This window comes from Thermobia domestica, chromosome 10, assembly GCF_964235325.1.
Source record: "Thermobia domestica chromosome 10, izTheDome1.hap1.1, whole genome shotgun sequence".
In the NCBI taxonomy this organism is placed as follows: Eukaryota; Metazoa; Arthropoda; class Insecta; order Zygentoma; family Lepismatidae; genus Thermobia; species Thermobia domestica.
Window position 1 is genome coordinate 168,354,602 of NC_137463.1, and position 21,875 is coordinate 168,376,476.

General features: G+C 33.2%; 1 protein-coding gene across 1 annotated transcript in view; it reads right to left on the bottom strand.

Annotated features, from left to right (window-relative positions):
* Positions 1-21,875, bottom strand: part of Cad74A (cadherin 74A) — a 162,778-nt gene that overhangs the window by 66,479 nt on the left and 74,424 nt on the right. Inside the window, exons 2-3 of the mRNA XM_081728719.1 lie at positions 13,055-13,381; positions 2,780-3,270 (exon numbers count right to left, since the gene is read on the bottom strand). Coding sequence (XP_081584845.1) covers positions 2,780-3,270; positions 13,055-13,361 — 798 coding nt within the window. The 5' untranslated portion in view covers positions 13,362-13,381. The remainder of the gene's footprint in view (positions 1-2,779; positions 3,271-13,054; positions 13,382-21,875) is intronic.

The window sequence follows — 21,875 nt, forward strand, 5'->3', positions numbered from 1 at the left end:
GAAAACTGCAAGAAACAGCAGTGACGACACTGGCTTTAAAATTTTAACATTTTATTCGTATATTAGTTCAGATTCGTAATTAACTATTGGATTTTATATGTATTTTATGTGTAAATTTATTTCCTCTATATTGGTTAACTATGACTCTACAAACAAACGGAAACTCGCCGCTTTGTTGTCTCTGCAAGCAAATGTATAAAACTACAGCTTTATAAGCCTGTATAATTTTAAATTGTGCTCAATAATATTAATAAAACATTTACTTGGTTGTTTCAAGTATTGATAACACAGAATAACAAAGAATTGATCATTTCTATTGCATGAATCTCAAGCAATAGTGCCTGAGGGTGTATATTATCTTAACCTTCTAATTTTATTATTTTTCATTTCGAAAATTAGAAATTCAAATCCAAATATCAACTGAATTACAGCTTCTCTAAAGCAAATGTTATTAACTATGAAATCACTACACCAACTGGGTAACTTTACTAACATCACTGTTGAAGCTGCTACTGATGTACTTTAGAAAACAATGATTGTACATTTGCGATAAATGTATACGATTTAAGAAAACAAACAACAAATATCATATTTGGTTTCACACCTCAAATGAACAAATAGTTAGCAATGTTACAGGAGAAAATGAAGACGAGGAACAGATATTAATTAGGATTTAAATAGACTTAAATTCGAAGACCGTCATTTCTATTTCGCACGAACATTGCATTCGCAATTATAAATCCAGCACTGTAGTTGATTCTGAATTTAACGTAAAAAATAAAATTTACCGTAAACTTTAACATAATAAAAAATAAAATAATCCAGTTTGCATAATCTTAACTCTTCACGAATGATTTTCGACAAAAAACTAGTTGTGATCAACGCGTTTATGTAATACTTTCAAATCTTAATACAACATAATCTCTACATCAGTTTATCACTTAAATATTTCTAATCAATTATCAATTGATTATTCTAAACTTAAATATATTGTTAACGCTATAATGTGTCCCACTCGCTATCGGATTCGAGCCTGTGACTGCCACAAAGCAATGGCGTTGATAGTACGTGAGATATCCTTTATAAAACAACTTAAGCTTGGAATTTCCCCTGGTCTGATAAAATTCCACCATGAAGAAACTGTTACAGGCAGTATTCAACAAAGCATTAGCCAATATAAATTTAACTGTCATGTGGAAGTTTCCAAACATTTGTGCAATTATTAAGGCTAGCGGCTAATGTGAAAAATTACCATTCGATAGCGACTAATTCAACACCTGCTAAAGTATTCAAAATTATTATCCAATATATCTTTCTATTGTCTATTTACATATATATACTCTCAGATGGACCAGTTATTTCTCCAAAATATGGTTTTCACCCTAAAAGTCAAAAGTAGTTAATTTTCCTGAGTTTTTAGGAATAGAAATTAACAATAAAATTCAAGGACATAGTAAGCCTTTCATTTACTCATGATACTATTCTACGTAAACTCATCACATTAAATCTTACATGTGAGTTGCGTAACTTCATCTTGTCCTATCCTTCTGCACGTAAACATTGCGTACACTACACAAATATTTAATATTAACAATATCTTTATTGTTTATTCTGGTGTTTCGCAAGATTCAAACTTGAGACTCCTGTTCTTACATTACCTAAATGATTACTCATTATAATACGATACAATGACATAAATTATATGGAAATGTAAATTATATGCATATGCAAATTATATATATATATATATATATATATATATATATATATATATATATATATATATATATATATTCTATATGAAACGCAGCTGCCTTACGAAACAATAACAATGATTCTTATGAATGGTGTGAAATCAACGAATTGTAGTTAATTCCTGAAAAGTCTAGTGTCATCTCGTACACCAAGAAAACAAACTATTTGTAATTTTAACACCAAATAAATATTGCACCATTAAAGAAAACTGACCACGTTATTGACCTTGATAGAAAAACAAAATTAAATCTTCTATTTGAGCTCCATATAAATTTATCATACATAAACTTCATAGAGACCTCGAGTTTGTTTTAAGACACGCTTAGACTCTCTATTGCTTATGTACACTTTAGGTTTAGAATACGCGACAATAATCTGGACATTCTGTACTAAAATCGACTCACGCAAAATACAGTTGTCAATCAGATATAATACTTCTTTCTTTAACCTGTAAAGAATCAGCTACTTTTTCAAGGTGAGAAAAATATACAGATTTGCAAAATTACACATTGTATTCCCTACAATTCAAGCAAGGCAATTTTCTAGTATGGACTCTATGTAAGTAAGATATCCAATTACAATGATTCGCAGAAACTACTCTTGGAAATATACATCCATTTTACAAATAACAGAACTAGTTTACGATTAATAACTTTTCGTGCAACAAAACAATGTACCAATGCAATGGATACAGTATATCACACATTATATACATGTATACTCTATATGATAGTTTGTACAATAGATACATTTAATGTAAACACACACAAAGCATAAATCATTTGTAAATAATTATGTAATAATGGTAATTGCAAATAAGATTGTGTATTTAGATATTAAAGAAAACTACAAAGAACAACATAATTAAGTTTATGTACAAAGTTGACGGAGAATGGTTTATTAGGTATGATAATTACTTCCAAACTATTACATGTAGAAAACAAGAAAAATTATTGTTATTATCAGTGGATGTATACCTGTATGTTCAAATAAATAAATAAATAAAATAAATTATTTCCCTCACCTCCTCGGTGCCTTCAGGAACTGTTGCTGAATATGGAGCATTAAGAAATACTGGAGGCTGATCTTGTATATCCTTCACTTCCACTACAACATTTGCTGTTGCTGTGAGTCGAGATTTGAGATCACGCGCAGAATCTTGAGCAAGTAGAACTAAATTATAGGATGAACGTCTTTCAAAATCTAACGGTGCTAGCAAACGTAAAATTCCTATATATTCTCCTTCACTTAATTTTTCTGAAGAAACACCAAACACTGAACATGCTTCCGGTGATTTTTCAGTCATACACTTTAGTTTAATGTCTGAATTGATGCCTCCGTCTGCATCTGTGATAGAAATATTCGCGAACACTACAGATCCAATATCACTGGTTTCGGCAAGAGTAAATGCATACGGTCGATTTTGGAAAACTGGTGGATTATCATTCACATCTAATACTGGAATTTCACGACGAAGAGATACTGTATTTGGTTCCAATCCCAAGAGCTTTTCATCTGAAAGTACAAAATAACAAAACATATTTTAAAAATCTTAAATGTTGAAGTTAGTAAATATAGGTAAGTTATTATGTACAGAATTGTCCTATACCACGTACTTACTAGCCTTTTTCGATTTATTTATTGATTGATTTATTATGCAATTTATTATTACAGATGAAAATTGTTAAACTTAAAACATTATAGGAAGTTAAAGGATTGGTATTGAAAATCTGAATGAGCTCAGTCTAAATTCTAACAATATGACCATAAGAAATTGATATTGAAAATCTGAATGAACTCATTCTAAATTCTAACAATATGACCATAAAAGATTGATATTGAAAATCTGAATTAACTCAGTCTAAATTCTAACAATATGACCATAAAGGATTGATATTGAAAATATAAATGAATTCATTCTAAATTCTAACAATATGACCATAAAAGATTGATATTGGAAATCTGAATAAGCTGTCTAAATTCTAACAATATGATCATAAAGGATTGATATTGAAAATCTGAATGAACTTATTCTAAATTCTAACAATATGACCATAAAGGATCGATATTAAAAATCTGAATGAGCTCACTATAAATTCTAACAATATGACCATAAAGGATTGATATTGAAAATCTGATTGAACTCAGTCTAAATTCTAACAATATGACCATAAAGGACTGATATTGAAAATCTGAATGAACTCATTCTAAATTCTAACAATAGGACCATAAAGGACTGATATTGAAAATCTGAATGAACTGAGTCTAATGATCATAAAGGATTGATATTAAAAATCTGAATGAACTCAGACTAATTTCTGACAATATGACTATGTTCTTGAAATGCACTATTTCTTACGAAAAATTAACTTTCTTAATATCTTGAAACAAAGTAAAGCAAATTCTGATAAGTAATCATTATTCACTAAAAATACGAATTATGAATCGTATTCCACTTGATTTCTACCCGTAGGTAGTTTCTGACTTAATTGTGTGAATTTATTATTTTTTAAAATCTGTCGTTTACCAATGAGCATAGTTACGCTGGTCAATAAAACGTTGAAAGTTTCTCTTTATTATTATTATTATTATTATTATTATTATTATTATTATTATTATTATTATTATTATTATTATTATTATTATTATTAATAATAATAATAATAATAATAATAATAATAATAATAATAATAATAATAATAATAATAATAATTTGATTTGATTAATTAATAAAAACATTTATTCTTCCTTCCCTTTAATTATGTATCAATTACTAATGTAAAGCTAGGAAGGAAAAACGAACAACCAAATCTTTGAGTTCGTCATTATACCATAGTTGTTTTAATCCTAGAGGTTATGAGTAGAATTATCTCACTTAGAATACTCTATATTTTATTGGACAAAAGATAAGATAAACCTTCTTTATTCTATATAGTCTGTAATGCAGAAAACAATACCCAAAAAAAGGAACTCCTCTATTGTTTCTAAAAGTAGATTTTTCACATGAAATAGTTTCCATACTTGGATAATTTTCTTGTATATCTTATTTCTTCATTCACTCTTTCAAAATATAGAAGAAATAATTACATATATTAATGAAGTTGTACATGTGTTAGTTTTAACTTATTTTTTGATTAATAAACTGTTATTATGAGGCTTGTAATTAATCTCTTAGAAAATTAACAATTAAATTAATGGTTTAAAAATGTTGTTGATTTGAGTTTAATCTTATTACATTTTTCAGGAGTTAGCTTCTAACTTACAATCGTTTAAAAAAATCGTAAGGATTTAAATATGATTGCAACTTTTTTTCTTAGGAACCATGTGAAATAAATATTCCTGAGTTTCATGATATTTTGAATTTACTGTTTATTAATTGTCAGCTTTGTTTGGAAACACTAACTTTCCATTTCAGTAAACTAATTTTTCCATGCTCTTAACTTTAAATTTTATGTTAACTTTTACAACTCAAGACAATTCTCATTGCATGGTAGTGAAAATTGTCGTTTTTACATTAATTTTCATTAACTTTGAAACTAATTTTAACTTTAACCGTTACTTTTTTTCTTTTTAATTGAATCAAATAATTGAATATTTTTTATTTGAATGAAATATATTTTTGTAGATAATTTTAAATTTTAATCCGTTAATTTTTTTTTCTTAATTTTTTCAACTATGGTTATTATGATATTTTATATATAGATATTGACTTTTTTCTCTAGCTACAGTGTACTGCATGAATGGATGTTCTTCCATTCTTAGATTCAGTGCTTAAGATTCGTTATTTAAAAAAAAGCATAGCAAAAAGTTTACGGAAATTTCACTTTTAATTCCAGACGCTTCGAATACTAAACAGAAGATTACATAGAAAAATTAATAAAAAATTGAGAGCAACACCTTGGGTTTTCTCAAGATAAGGACATTATGTGGGGCGTTTAGAGCACAAGGAATTCAAATCTGTTTACCAAAGTTGGGAAAAAGAGGCATAAAATTGCACGCTCCGTTTAATTAAATGAAAAACTTAGCTTTTTTTAAAAAAAAAGAAAAATCGTTATAGGAATTAGGAAAATGTACGCAAAAGGCTAATACTCACCACAGAAAGCAAACTACTGCTCTAGGAAGTACTTTCAGAGAATATTTTCTCCATCTTCAGCCTAATCACACTTCGAAAAGGATTTAAAATGTAGAATTGTAGATGAGTAAAATTGATTAAAAAGGATTAAAAAATATGCAAAGCGTAAATCTTCTTGTCGGACATAGACAGATATTAATGATAACTCACTTGCCACTGCTCACTGTTGTTCACTGTTTTTTAACTACCTTCCAGGTGGCAGAAATGAATATCTGTTTATGCCCGACAAGACAAGAAGATTTACGTTTCGCATATTTTAAATTATTTCTAACCAATTTTACCCATCCACATTTCTCCTCATGTTTTAAATCCTTTTCGAATCGTGACTAGACTGACGATGGAGATAATATTCTCTGAAAATACTTCTTAGAAGAGTCTTTTGTTTTCTGCGGTGAGTTGTAGCCTTTTGCTTACATTTTTTAAATATTATCACTGATAATAATAGGAGTTCTTTACAATATATGGGCATAAATCTTTTAAGCACAGAAAGAATTTTTAGGTAGAGATTTTAAATACCAAATATATCCAAAATGGTCCCAAAAAGTGGACCTAAATCCTTTGTGTACCGACCACTCCATATATGCTACTGACTTCTAATAGCAGTGAAGAAGAGTCTACATGGGGAAGGAAGTATCTCAGTAGGAGGTAAATACATTAGTTACATACGAGTTGCAGGTTTTATGACCTTGGTTCCTTGAGCTGAACACAAAATTAACATCATGTTAGAAAAGTTGAGAAGAAACTTTACGAACATACTGGATGAAAATACTCATTAAAAAAAAAAGGATATAGTGGTTGGGACGGAACATTCTATATCAAACATAGAAGCAAGAGAAAAAATAAAGCAGATGACTAGTTTTTGATACTTACTGGTGAAATTATGAAGTCTAAATGTGAAATAAAAGGAAGAATAGAATTCCCGAAGGAAGCATTTAGGCTTCGCGATGGCTTCATACTTAACTTTGTTTAATTTTTTGTTATGTTTTTATTTCTTCAGTTTCATGTCTATTTCTTCATTTTCGTGTCTCATTTTCTTCAATTTCACCAATTTTGTTATATGTAATTATGTTTATTATCTTGTCTTGATTGTTTGTTAACTTTTGCACATATGATCTTTAACTGTTCGTTAATTCTATGTTAGATACTGCTTTTCTAACTCAATCAACACTACAATGCGTGTTATATTACAGAATTGGCGAGTAAAATACTAAAACACTGCGCCTACAAATCTAAAATGAATAAAATGAAACGTCTTTTTGCTATACTACAAATTTAACGAAGTAATTGCATAATAAGCACGGAGTAAAACTACATATTCTATTGGTAGCAGTGGCGTAGCAGCTGCCCCCGCAACCCCCGCAGTGCGGGGGGGCCTCGAGGTATAGGGGCCCCCGAAGTCTTGCGATGAATAAAGATTTAAAGAAGTAGAACCTCAACATTACTTCTATCGGCTTTACAACTAGGGCCCCTTCTCTATACTTTGCAGGGGGGCCCGCAAAAGTGTGCTACGCCACTGATTGGTAGATTATAAGAAAGCGTTCGATAGCGTGAACAGATAGCAATTAATAAAAGCCATGGAAAAATTTAAGATACCTGGAAAACTGATAAAACTGACAAGAATGACATTAGAGGAAACCTCAGCAAAAGTAAAAATAGAAGATAAGTTAAGCGAAGAATTTAAGTATCATAAAGAAGTGAAACAAGATGACAGTTTAAATAATTAATATTTTTCCGACCAGAGTATGCATTTCTTTATTAAAAATAAATTATTTCGTAGCAGTTTCAATAACGTAACGTTATCTTCCTCAGACGTTAATATGTATCATATTAACATCTGAGGAAAACAACGTTACGTTATAGAAACTGTTACGAAATAATTTATTTTTAATAAAGAAATGCATACTATGGTCAGAAAAATATTAATTATTTAAATAATAATTCCAGAGTGAACATGAAGGAAGTTAAAAGATGATAATCTATCCACAACACTGTTCATAATACCACTACATACCGCAATATGCAGCATAGGTAGAGGAGAAACAATATTGATGAAAACCATGCAAATGTGCGCCTACGCCGATGATGTAGCTATAATTACACGTACAGAGAGAGACATGAGTGGAAATATACGGTTGGAGAAAGAGGTTAACCAAATAAGACTGAGAACTAACATAAATAAAACAAAGTATATGGTAATAACATCACACCCAACAGAAGGAAACCAAAAATCAATCATAATAGAAGGTAAAGAATTCGAAAAAGTAGATAAATTTAAATATTTAGGCCTGACAATCACAGACAAGAACTCCATAAAAGACATAGACAATCACAGACAATCACACACACACGGAAAAAAGACAACTAGGCAACAAAACATACCACGCCAAGCATGAACCTGCTAAAAAGTAAAAGTATAAACAGAGGAACAAAAATGAGGACATGGCCACTGACAAAAGAAATTGTGAAAAATCGTTAAACTTTTGAAAGAATAGTAAGGAAAATGTATGAACCAATTAAAGAACAAGAAACCTGGAGAATCAGAACTAACAAAGAGATAAACGACATAATAAAGAACCAGGATATAGTTAGGTTTATAAAATCGAATCGAATAAGGTGGCTAGGGCATGTAATAAGAATGGAAAGCGACCGAATGCCATACAAAATAATGCAAAACCTTATTTCAGCAAAAGAAAAGGAACGCCAAAAACTAGGTGGCTGGATGGAGTAGAAAGTGATCTGAAAAAACTAAAGGTCCGAGGACGGAAAGGAAAATGCAGAGATCGGGAAGAGTGGAGGTAAGTAGTGGAGACGCCAAAGCCCAACCAGCGTTGTAGCGCCAAGTGATAACGTAAGGTAAGTAATTGCATAATAAACAACGCATCGAAATGTTAAAATAATACCGAAAAGTTGGTATTATTCATCATTCGTCTGAGGCAGTAATAAGTACGTCAGAAGCTTTATTTAGGATAAACTGCCCGAAGATTAGTAAATAAACTGACAAATGGTATCAAGAGATTAGAGGCCTTCTCAAGGTTATAATTATTTTCATTATTCGTCCAGAATTAATAAATGTGGTTTTGACGAGCAACGGTTCTTGATACAATGCAGTACTAAATACAGACGTTCCAGGAGGGTTTTGCTTTTGTAAAAACATAGTTCCTAAAGTATTGTTATGTTAACTACAAAACATTGGGTTGAAATTAGTCCTGCATTAGTTCTAAGTGGATTTCACTCCCATTGTAGCCCAAACTTTCTTACAGACTCCGAATTAATTTGGTTTTAAGGTTGCTCTAAAATCACCAATGAAATTAGAAAGTAACTTCAAGGGATACCAATTTATTATATGGATGATTCAAGTTTGTCAGACAGTATATGGCAATTTGTCAATACAAACAAAAGTATGTTGGAAATATATTCATGAAAATCAAAGAACATGTAAGAGATGTTAAGGATCCAAATCAGGTGGTATAAAGACTATCTAAGCATTTATCTCCAGAAAAGCACACCATTAATGATTAAATTACTCCACTAGACTTTATCGCAAATCGAAAATGCTACTTTTGAGTCATACTACATTAAGACTTTGGAACTGGAACTAAATCTTGACCAGAGAGTTTTGGATAAGGATTGGAATAATATAATCAAGCAATAATAATACAAACAAATAATTAATTATTAACCAGACACATACAATTTGTGTTCATACTTACTTTTTTTTCAATTTCTGAGCTATATCTAAATGAAGGCTTTTGTATATACGTTTATTATTGTAATAGTCTTTAAAAAAAATCATGTTACATAGTAAAGTTCAAATATAGTGACTGACAACGCTGAATTTAAGTATCAATGATTCAGTGGTTGTATGTGCAAAAGTCATTAACTGTAGTTTTGAGATTTTCAAAAAAAATAAAATAAAATAAAATAAAAATGCATATTAAAAGCTCCAATACAGTGACTGGCAACGCTAAATTTAAGTACAATGATTCTGTAGTTATATGTGCACAAAAAACGATTATTTTTGCAAGTCATCAAGTGCATTTTATTTACTTATTTATTTGTTTTAATTCTGCAGAGTTTTTGAGCAATGTTACTTTGTCCAATGATAAAAAGCACCATGTGAAGTCATCTATTCGATTTAGACGCTCAAGGACAGTATCTCCATGAAGAAAATGCCAAGTATTATGGAGGCTGAATATGAACAAATATACTGTATATATACGCAAGGTACATGAATCAATTTATTTACTTATGCAATGTTACATGTAATTAAAAAGGAGGAAATAATTTGACTGGAACACAGTCTGAGGAAGAACCAGACGCTACACACGTGACACAAAATAAGGTAGAAAGGAAGTTAGAGGGAGAAAGAAAAGGCTACCATTTATGGAAGGCGTTAAAACAGATAATTGTTTCATCAAGATGTAGAGTGATTTGCTAATGATGGCAGGGTATTTCTAAAGATGATAGTAACTGGTAAACCTTCCCAATTTGCATGAATTATAGCATGTTTACCATAGTATCACCTATATATATTGAAAGATTTCTAATTTAAAAAATTCTCTGACCAACGGTTTTCGTATTTCTAGTGAAAGAACTTCAATTTGCATGAAATATTATTGTTTACTCTCAAAGTTTGATATTTGGCCTACAAATTTTAATAATCAACTTGGCATTGTATAATGCGGAATAGAAAACTTTCACTTCATTGACAAACATCAATATGAAGTCTACATCTAGTAAACTAAAAACCATTAAATGTAGTATAACTTTTGTAGATGCTTTAGTGATACAATACATCCCTATCTAATACTTAAAAAGAAAAGAAAAGTTTTTTTTTTAACTCTAACTGAAATATAATTTTAAAACTCAATTTATAACCACCATAGGTGTTGACACTCGTTACGTCTCTAAAAACGTCTATTCTCGACAATCGCATTTATGATTTTGGAAATATTCACTAGTTTCACATTTCTAGACAAGATCCTTTGTTACTAAATCTCTAGTAACAGGATTTAATCTTCTTGCTTTTAGTGCTGAAGAGACGAGTTCGATTCCAAGTGGAACAGTTTGGAACCTATTTTAAGCTCTAGATTGTAACATATAATCCATAGATTTTATGGATTTTACGTAACTGGTTATTAAATATTTATAGAAAAGGTGTCTCTAGGAATTATTTATATTATATTGTACCGAAAAAGCTTTTTCGTTCTTGCCTATTCTTTTGTTTTTGTTGGTTATGCCCTCTGGTGGGACGTACTAGCACGACGGATGAGCTATCTGTATAGGTGGCCATAGTTGTGCTGGAACGTCCGAGGGAGGAAGTATAATGGTTGTTTCGCTACAATTATCATAATTTGTGATCGAGTTATTGTATCAAAAGTTATTCTATATACATAATCTACGAGTGATATTAGAAGTATAATTCTGTTAAAGTTTAAAATTCGAATGTAATCATGAAGTTTAAAGTGGAGTGCTGTAACCTCATGTCGGCTGGTTGTTCTATTCGATAGCACGGATTGGCTTAATAAGGCAGCGAGGTACGTAAGTTTCATGCTTTTCCTTCCTTCATTATATTATTCTTGCATTTAAAGGGCCGTTTGCCATTTTGTTAGCTTTAGGCACTTTGCCTATAACTTTTCTACCTTTTTTTAAAATTGAATTAGATTCCTGCATTATTACCAATCGGTGTGACTAGTTAGAACAAGTTAGCTGGTACTGAGGCAAATAAGTTACGCTGCTAATTGGATAATAGTCTAAGATTGAATCTATTGAAATTCTCTTTCCACTATTACGAAGACCATAATGAAATACTGATTGTTGAATTGTTAAATATATGTTGATTATTGGGTTCTTGAAAGTTTAAATATACTGCTGGAATTTCTAAAGGAGATCGGTTGTACGAGTATTATTTTATGAACTCAAATCCTCCTACTACTCTTCAGAGATTTATTTTCATAGTATTGCTTGTTAGTAGCGATAATAGATTACGTATCCTTTCTATATTTCAGTGTGGAATTACGAAACCACTAAAATTAATATCGGGGGAACCGATCGATGTGTTCTCCTCTCCCACCCATACATATACGCTAGTTTTCGAATTTGAGGTTATATATAGTTTAATTGAAATTAAAAAGATACCGAAATTAGCGTAATATAAGTATGGTTACAAGATCCATGTCGCATATACTTGGAAAAAAAAAAACTCTTACAATTGGCATTGCTTGTTGGAAGCCACACATATATTAGTGAATTTACGACAAACTTCATACAGTCATCACTTCGGAACTTTTGTCCATTCAAAATATTCACTACATTGCCCTTTCCAGACGAATCACTTGTCAAGAGTTCATAGGCCACTTTGTAAAAGTCTTTATACGGTACTTCATAATCAGATGCTTGCATTTTTTTAAATGAAGGCAAAGCTTGAGGAAAAAAAAAAAAACTTCCTCAACGCAACAATGTCTGGTTTACTACTACATGCAATTACAGAAAGACCAAACGACTTTCTCAAAGCATCAAATACTTCTGTAGTTTGGGAGTCTTTTCTTTCGGAAGAAAGCTTCACGAATGATCTTTCTGCACATTTTTTAAAGTCACATTCAACACTAGCTCTCTTTCCACTTGGAAACAAACGCGAGTGTGCTTTAGTTCTTTCATCAAAGAGGCCCTGCCGCAAAACGTTCAATCGAGTACTGAGTCTACTACTCAACGATGTGCTGTTGGAAATTTATTCGTCTCAGTGGAAGTTATAAAATCGACAAGGTTACCACAATTATCATTAACAAAACTTAACTGAGGCTTCAAAATTGGCTTCTTGTCTTTCAAATAACTTCTGAGCGTTCCGAATCACCCAAAACGCACTGTTCATGCCACGTTCTACGTTCCGTCAGTGGAAAACTGGCGCTTTTAAATTAATGAAGACATATTTTTGAAATTTCGCGTTATTTCGTGTATTGTTAGAAATTTCGCGTCAAAATTGTCAATTTCGCGTTTTATCGCGCAACGGAAACCAATGAAAACATATATAGAATATCATAAGACATCAAGAAACTGAAAAATACTTAATTCTGACGCATTTCGTTTTATCACACATTGCGAAAAACTCTTGCCTCTAGTAAATTAGTAATTTATGTTAGTCCACTTAACATTTTTAAAATCAATTCTTACCTGTAATACTTATAATGACTTCCAGTAAGTCTTGCGTTTCTCTGTCCAAAGGTCGCAGTAAAGTGACGACTCCGGTCTTCTTGTCTACAGTGAAATGATCTCCACTGATGCTGTAGTGAACCATCGAGCCCTCAGGATCAACCCCTTGCAGAGTGTAGACTGAAGTGCCAACTGGAGTGTTTTCTGGTAAAGCGAAGCGAGCCATGTCGCTGCCCGAAAGAAAGTAAGGGGCCCTGTTCACTTGACCGTGGCATTGGCCCTCTAGCAGCACCAACAGACATACGATGGCACAAAAGTGGAACGGCATTGTTGAACCACACTCCAGCGCTGTAAAAGAGAGAAATAACTTTATGAGCAACATGTAAGAACAGGAAATTACAAATATATGTTATTGAAAAACGTATCAGGAGTCGACTGGCGGTGAAGAAGTACGCTAAAAGATGGTAAAGAAAAGAGCCGGTAAACTTCAGTCTTAATGTAGCCACTTATTTTCTCTTTACTCTTTATTACGTAAAATAATACTTACTAAGATAGTCCAAAAAAACTAAGTAACAGATTTAAGCTTTTCGCTAGGTTCGCTGTATTCTCTATTAATTCTATTAACAATAGACAGGATTTTAGTGAAATTCTGCTGCTCCATGAACTTTCACAAGGGAGGGCAAGAGGAGACTGTGGCCTCTTCCTCGAATTCAAGTGAATCAACAATTTGAATTAAAGTTTCAGGGGACGAGCAATACTTTCCAAGTTTAATTTTACTTTATTTTGTTACATTTCTAACTTCTCTTGTAAAAGTGCCTGTGATATGATATGCTACTAGGTGGTCAGAAAATACAAGTCTCATATCTCAACCAGCAAAAATTTTGCTTCGAATTCTGAACAGAAGATTATATGGAAGAACAAATAAAGAAGTTGAGAAACAGTTCCGGTTCAGGAAAGGTAAGGGCACAAGAGATGCAATTGGATTATTAAGGGTGATCGGTGAAAGGTTTATAGAAAAGGGAAAAAGATGCATGTGGTATTTATTGATTTAGAAAAGGCTTTTGACCACATGAATTTGGAATTATTGTTGGAAATTCTAACGAAAGTTGGGTTCGAATGGAAAGCGAAGACTCATAAGAAACTTATATATGAACCAACAAGTAAGTGTCAGAATAGGGAAGGAAATGACAGAGGAGAGTGCAATTGGAAGGGAAGTTCGACAGAGATGCTGTCTGTCGCCTACATTATCTAATATCTATCTAGAAGATATAGTGAAAAAGAGAACACAAAATGAGGGCCCCATTTCAGTAGGAGGTAGAGTGTTTAGGTGTATACGGTTTGCAGATGATATGACGCTTGTTACAGAATCTGAAGAGAAAATAAATAAGTTGTTAGAAAACTTGAGGAAGGGCTGTAAAGAATATGGAATGAAAATAAATGTTAGAAAGACAAAAGCCAAGGTGATTGGAACGAAGGGATCGGTGTCAAATATAGAAGTAGAAGGAGAGAAATCAGAACAGGTAAGTAGTTTTTGATACCTGGGTAGTATTATTAGTGATAATATGAAATGTGAACGTGAAATAAAAGCAAGGATAGGAATGGCAAAAGAAGCCTTTAGGAGGAAGAAAAGACTATTGTATGGGATCTTGAATAAAGAGTTGAGAAAAAGACCCATAAAATGCTTCATGTGGAGTATTGTATTGTATGGGTCAGAAACATGGATATTACGCAAAAATGATGAGAAACGACTAGAAGCTTTCGAAATGTGGGTGTGGAGAAGAACGGAGAGAATTAGCTGGGTCGAGCGGAAAACAAATGAGAGGGTATTAGAAATGGTAGGTAAGAAAAGAACAATTTTAGATATTATTAAGAAGATAAATACAAATTGGTTGGGACATTGGATAAGAAGTTAATCCGGACATGCTAGAGGGTATGGTGGCGCTAAAGAGAGGGAGGGGGAAGGAGACAACAAGAGGTTAGTGGAAGACCATGCAGCATGGAAGCTTTGCAATTGCAGCAAATGATCTGCCAATAATGGCAGAATACCTATGATGATGACGATCCCGTTGTTCGCCTGGTGGGAACGAGAGGATTCTGAAACATCTCGGTTGTGGTGGCTGCGAGATAAATATGAAAATGAACATTGAAAACACCGCGCATGAGTTGAATTAATGTAAATAACCTACAGTTAGTCACTGAGACTACAGTAGCCATGAACTTTCGTTACTCGCATATTAACAATTCATAGAATTTTACACTATTTATTAAGAATAAATAAATTAGTTATGTAAAATCAATATTTTTATACAGCTATAAAAAACGATATTCTCACATACATGTAAACATCAACTAAGAAAGAAAACTGCAAAGTGCTATTCGCCGTAAAATCCGTAAAGGTGGTGGAATACTAACTTATCAATACTCCCAATAATTTATCAATGCCATTTATAGATCCTAAACAGGGCAGGCGCGACGGGGAGTCGAGTCGTGCCATCGCCCAGGGCGGCAAGTCTAATGGGCGGCAAAATTTGAAAAAGAAAAGAATACTATCAAAATATAATGCTTCGCAATAGGCCCACAAAAGAAAAAATAAAATTGGTTCACCTGAGAATTTATTTGAACTTACTTCACTTACATCGAGGAAAATAGTTAGTCAGGAAATTCAGAGCATCCCCCCACATTTTCAGTTATCAAACTACTAGCCACAAGTATCTCGTTCAACATTTCCCATGCAGCGGCGTAGATAAGATTTTCAGCTAGCATGGGTAAGATTATCAAGGTGTCTTTTATCCTTTTTTTTTTTTTTTTTTTTATTCAGTAATGTTCTAACACTCTATTCCAAGTATACAAAAGTACATTCCCACCTGAGACAGGCTGTTCTAGCCTACAGCATCTAGAAACATTTAGGTTCTTGCACTGAGTTTTTAATCAATTTACAAATTGTTCATTCCGAATATAAGAAATCGTACAGCACATTTTTTCTTGAGGTATTCAGAAGAGAATTTTAGAAATTTTCAGAGTCTTCTATGTTCCTTGCAGTAATCATTCACTAAACCTTGTCGTTAACGATGCAGCCACAGCATCTTAGTATGCCGTTTCATTTTTTTTTTTTTCTGTATAGTTAAAAAGGTTTATGACTTCTTTCTGCGTCAGTTCAACTTTGGGCTATACTAAAGGGACACATCAGCAGTCTCACTTTAAAACGATTAAGCACTACAACGTGGGAGAGCCGAATTGATGCTCTGACTCCACTTAGATATTAAATAGGGTAACTTTAGGATGCCTTACTTCAAATAAGTAATGACAATTGAAAATAATGAAATGAAATATTGCGGTTTTACGTCCTACGCTTATGCTGATTAAGCTAAAGGAGACGCTGATGATGAGAAATGAATGAAATGGTGAAATGAAGAAAGTGGAAGGAAACGCGAGAACCCCGAAGAAACCCACGAGCACGGTGTTTATCCACCACAAAGTCCATACGGCGAGAGCTGGGATTGAACCAGAGACCCCAAACACCGGAGGTGAACGCTCTTCCAATGAGCCACCGCGCCTCCTATGTAATAACAATAGAACATATTGTATGGTCACCCACGATGCTCTGTGTATAGCTTAACTAGCTGCGTGACATTGTTTTCCTTTGCTCATTCGTTATCTGGCATGAGTTTTTGCTCCATATAAACATAGTAAGCAAAAGTCTCCAAAGCAAGATGTGTTGGATGAAGTCAGTTTCTTGAAAATATATCTAAGTACTTTGAGAGGAGCAGAAATGATGCAAAGTTTCGATCTTATTTAATTGATGCGATGGAATTGGCATCAGCGTTAGATATGGATGATCCATGGATAGGTCATACAGCTCCAGTCGAAAGAAGAGACAGTTTCAGTACGAGGCAGAGGATGAAGCTATTGAAGATCCACAAAGAAGATACAAGTTCGATTTTTATTACAAAGTTTTAGACGTGCTTGTGTTAGCTTTAAGAGAAAGGTTTGAGCAACTTAAACATCATAGCGAGTATTTCGATTTTCTTTACGATATAAGTAATCTTAAAGAAGTATGCAACCTGAACTTTGTCTGAAAAGTGCACTAAACTTGGCAGCATTTTAACACACGAAATATCGAAAGATATTAACCCCAGTGACTTGAAAGACGAACAGAAAGGGTTATCCGCTATAACTAAGCCTAAAGTTTCACCAAAAGATACTTTAAAATTAATTAAGGAACATGACTTTGCTCCCAATGTCAGTGTTGCACTTATGATTTTGTTAACCTCACCTTTAGCAGTGACAAGTGGAGAAAGAAGTATTTTCGAAAATTAAGCTTATTAAAAATTATCTACGTTCTTCCATGTCTGAAACACGCTTGAGTGGTCTAGCGGTGATGTCAATAGTACACAAATTGCCTGAAACATTTGACTACGCGAATGTGATAAAGGAATTTGGTCATAACAAAGCAAGAAAAATTTCTTTCAATTAAGGTACGCTAATCACTTAGTTTTGCCGTAATATCTGATTCATTATATTATCTTCATGTTCAGTGCAGGATTTACGTAATAAGCGAAACAAGCTATAGCTTAGGGTCCCAAAATATTAAACGAAAAAACTGGATATACATTTCCAAGATATAAGAAAAACAAAAAAACAATAAACAAAATAAAATCTACATACAGCAAAAGTGCCTTATGTTGTATAGGCTCCTATGATGTAAGTAATGAAGCCCCTTATTCTGGCCTGCTTCCTAAAACATCACTAGCTTCTTCATTTCTGTATATGGGATGCCTACATTCATCTGGATACATAAAGGGCCCCATTACCTTCAGTAGCTTAGGGTCCCACCAAACCTAAATCCGATTCTGTTCATGTTCCATACTCTATTGGAAACACCTTTTGATATAAAATAAGCTTAGAAATTAAAATTCTTAGTTATTACTAAAGCATATTTTTAAAATTTTATTTTCTATATGCGCTGCTGCTGTATATCACAGATATACAGCGAAATCAGGCATACTGAATACTGTGTCATGTATGAAGTCGTTTAAATATTACATAAGCATTCGAGAGAGGTAGTTCAATTTCTTGTTTACTTTTTCACTTTAATACATGTTTTTAAATGGGGATCTTACTTTTTCGTGACTCTTGAACGTCTTCTGTCAAAATAAGGTTTGTGAATTAAAGGGCCGGCATGTGAAAGTACCGCCCTGGGCGGAAAAACTACTAGCGCCGGCCCTGATCCTAAATATAATGCAGTTATTTGCCAAAGTAATATTTCTATTTAACATCTTTCCATTCAACAAGTGTGAAGGACTATGATGTTATATGTTAACAGCGATAGAAAAAAAAATATATTTTTAATCCCATCACGCTGCTTTGTGGCTAGCGCGCGTGGCTTTAGTCCATGGGATCGATTCCCGGTAGAGAGTACTGAATGCATTGAGTAGTAATATGTTAGAAATATGTTCCGCTAGTCAGTCCCTTCTCAGTTTTTACTATTTCTAAAACGCTCTCTGATAGAAGATTTTTTTTTTGTCTTAAAAATAAAAATACTACTATTGTGGACTAAATTTGGATTTAAACGGCATCGGAAATGTCACACTGTTCATCTCAGTAACCCCGAAAACTATGGATTCGACACTAACATCCATCACTTTCGATCATTTTTATATATCTCCTCCTCCCCTTCCCTAAGTTGCACCGTCAAAATGAAATTATATAAAACATTCCAGGCCGAACCTCACCTATGTTAAAAATGTGACTGAGATCGGTCAGGTGGTTCAAGATTTATTAAGTCACAAACATGCCACTTTCATTTTATATATAGAGATTTCATGTGTTTATTTATAACTAGCATCAATTACCCGCTTCCGCTTCGTTGGGTTAAATTAAGAAAAAATATGTTATGTTAGTCAGTCACTTTTTACTATTATTAAAGCGCTCTCTGATATTGGTCATTTTTGATTATTTTTATATTTCTTTCTCCTCCTCCTTCCCATGTTGCGTGGCTGAATTTAGATTTAAACGGCATTGGAAGTGTCACTGTTCATTGCAGCTACCCCGGAAACTATGGATTAAGCACTAATGTCGGTCATTTTTATGATTTTACATATCTCCCTCCCCCTCCCCTCCCAGATGTTGCGGGCCACGGCATCTAAAGTGTCATTGCTCATGTCAGCGACCCCTAAAACTATGAATTCGACAATTTATATACGGTATCTCCCCATCCCCGAAGTTGCGGGGCTGAATTTGCATTTAAACAGCATCGGTAGTGTCACCGTTAATCTCAGCGACCCCGAAAACTATGGATTTGGCATTAATATCGGCCATTTTTGATCATTTTTATGTATCTCCCCCCTCTCTCTCTCTCCCAAGTTACGGGGCTGAATTTGGACGTAAACGGGATCGGAAGTGCCACTGTTCAACTCAGCGACCCCGAAAACTAGTGATTCGACGCTAATATTCGTCATTTTCAATCATTTTTATATCTCTCTCCCTCCCTCCCCCAAGCTGCGGGGTGTAGTATAAAAATAATTTAATGCTCTTTATATATATGTACGGCACTACTAAGTAGTATCTCCAATACTACTTTGGCATAAAAAAACATTTAATTCCTCTGTATCTCACAGTCTTCTTCAAACTGAACTGCAAGAACAATATACTACATAAATAAAAAAAATATATTGTCTAATTAATCCTTCTTCACTGGCTCCTCTCAGAAAAACTTAGTTGTCTAGGGTATGATTAATGTTATTCTTATTACATCCGGGCACAGGGAAATTTTTGTTTTAAAGAACGAAACATTACTTAGGCTTTCTTAATATTTTATTCGTAGACTAGATATGAGCAAAATTTAAATATTTCTCTACGAGAAGCAGCAAAAGAGTTCTCTCTCAGGACTCTGGAAACTTTACCCGTGAGGGATCGAACTCGAAACCCATCACTCCCTACTTAGATACGAATACATGCTAGTTTATGCTCTAATTTATAAGGGTCCTGTGGCATAAGTTTCTCTGTCCTCTCTAAAGGAACAGCTCCACTCTGCCTTAACTTTAAAAGCAATTCCTTGAATCAAAGAAAATGCTTGGCCTATCTACACAGGCCTCCAGAGCTCTAGAGAACCTGCGAAAAGGAAACCCTGGCTAAATAATACAAGGTGAAAGGTTAAGTTAAGGTAAGAAATAAGTCTCTTTCATGAGACTATAAACTGGCCCGTGCTGTGGACCTTGCCCTAACCAAGTCTCTCTCTTCGAGACAATAAACTGGCCACCAAAAACTAGGCCTTGCCCTAAATAAGGTCTCGCTCTATAAGAGACCAGAAACTTATCTCTTTTTCAAGAGATAATCACTAACACAGGATTAGGATCAAGAAATCAAAAAAGGAAAACAATAAACTTTAACTTGAGAAACCAAGTTCTCATTCCATAGGGGACTCGAACCCAAAACCATTTGAGCTCGAAATTAGAATTCTTAAATAGACCTATCCAAGAGATTAAAACGTATCTCAAAATACAAAAACCTATTTAATAGATATCCCCACGTCCTCGGCGTGATTAAAATTTAACCTATTAAACAAAAAAGAATTCTCCCCAGAAAACTATTCTTTAGTTATTTACGAAAGAAAAACCTATTCCCTATCCTTGGTCATTCCGAGAGACCATCCTAACCTGCCAGCCTTAAACAGCATAGCTAAAAAAAAGTGGTTGATCCAACAGACATTAGGACCGTCGGTCGAACGTAACCATGTGGTCCAGAGTGTCAGAAGAACGCCTACCAAGCGAAACAGCTTGGTATATATACGATCCGGCTCACACGTGGCAGCATCCAAAAACGGAAAGATCTCTAGCTAAAATAAAGAAAGTTCGTTGAAAATTTCAAAAAACCGACGCTACCAACCTCCCCCCATGAAGTTCTAACAGTTAACAAGCACGTATCCGATCCTAAGACTATGGAAGCAAATGCAACAGTGTATCTATCTAAGCAGAAAATCTTTAAAGGCAATCTCTCTAATGCTATATAAAAAAAAAATATGATAAATATGATACAAATTATATACAGATAAGTTATACAAATTATATAAACATTATAAACTATATAAATATATAAGCACCTAAATGATTATCCAGGCCTGGAATTTTAATGAACTTAAAAACTATTAGATTATATATATCTATATTTAAACCAGATATTTTTACAGTTAATTTATTACAAGTAAGTGGATCGAAAATATCCACTTACATATACCCTGGTGTCAAAAAAAAAAAAAAAGAAAAAGAAAAAGAAAAAGAAAAAAATAAAATACTTGCGTGTGCTCACTTATTTAAATGTCTCTGTCTCTTTCAGTTCTTGTAACTTTTGCACAAACACACACACAAAAAATTCACAGACAAAACTAATATATTCACTAACACAAAAACAGCATAACATTATTTTTGAAAATAATTTCTTTTTCTCTTTAGAAAAAATTTCATAGTCAATTGTCTCGTGCTGTCCTGTTAAAAAAAAAAACTCAAACAGATAAAAAAAATAAACTCCGCACACGAAATCTTAATTCTGTACGGTTCACTGTCTCCCACTTCAAATGTACACTACGGGCACCGTTCAAAATTCAAGCCTCCTCTTGAAAGGTTTTCCCGGCTGTTCAGCATCTTCTTCTTTGCCCGGGGTACGTGGCAAAGAGTTTAAATCCAGACTTTCTCCATCTGTAGATAATTCGATGAAAGATTCATCATCTGAATCAGGATTCTTGGAAGTGGAGAATGAGGGATTATTAGCGCTGCTACTTGGCACCTCCTGCCTTATACGTTGAATATCCCTCACTTGTTCAAGCGTCAGATCAGGAACTGACTTCTGC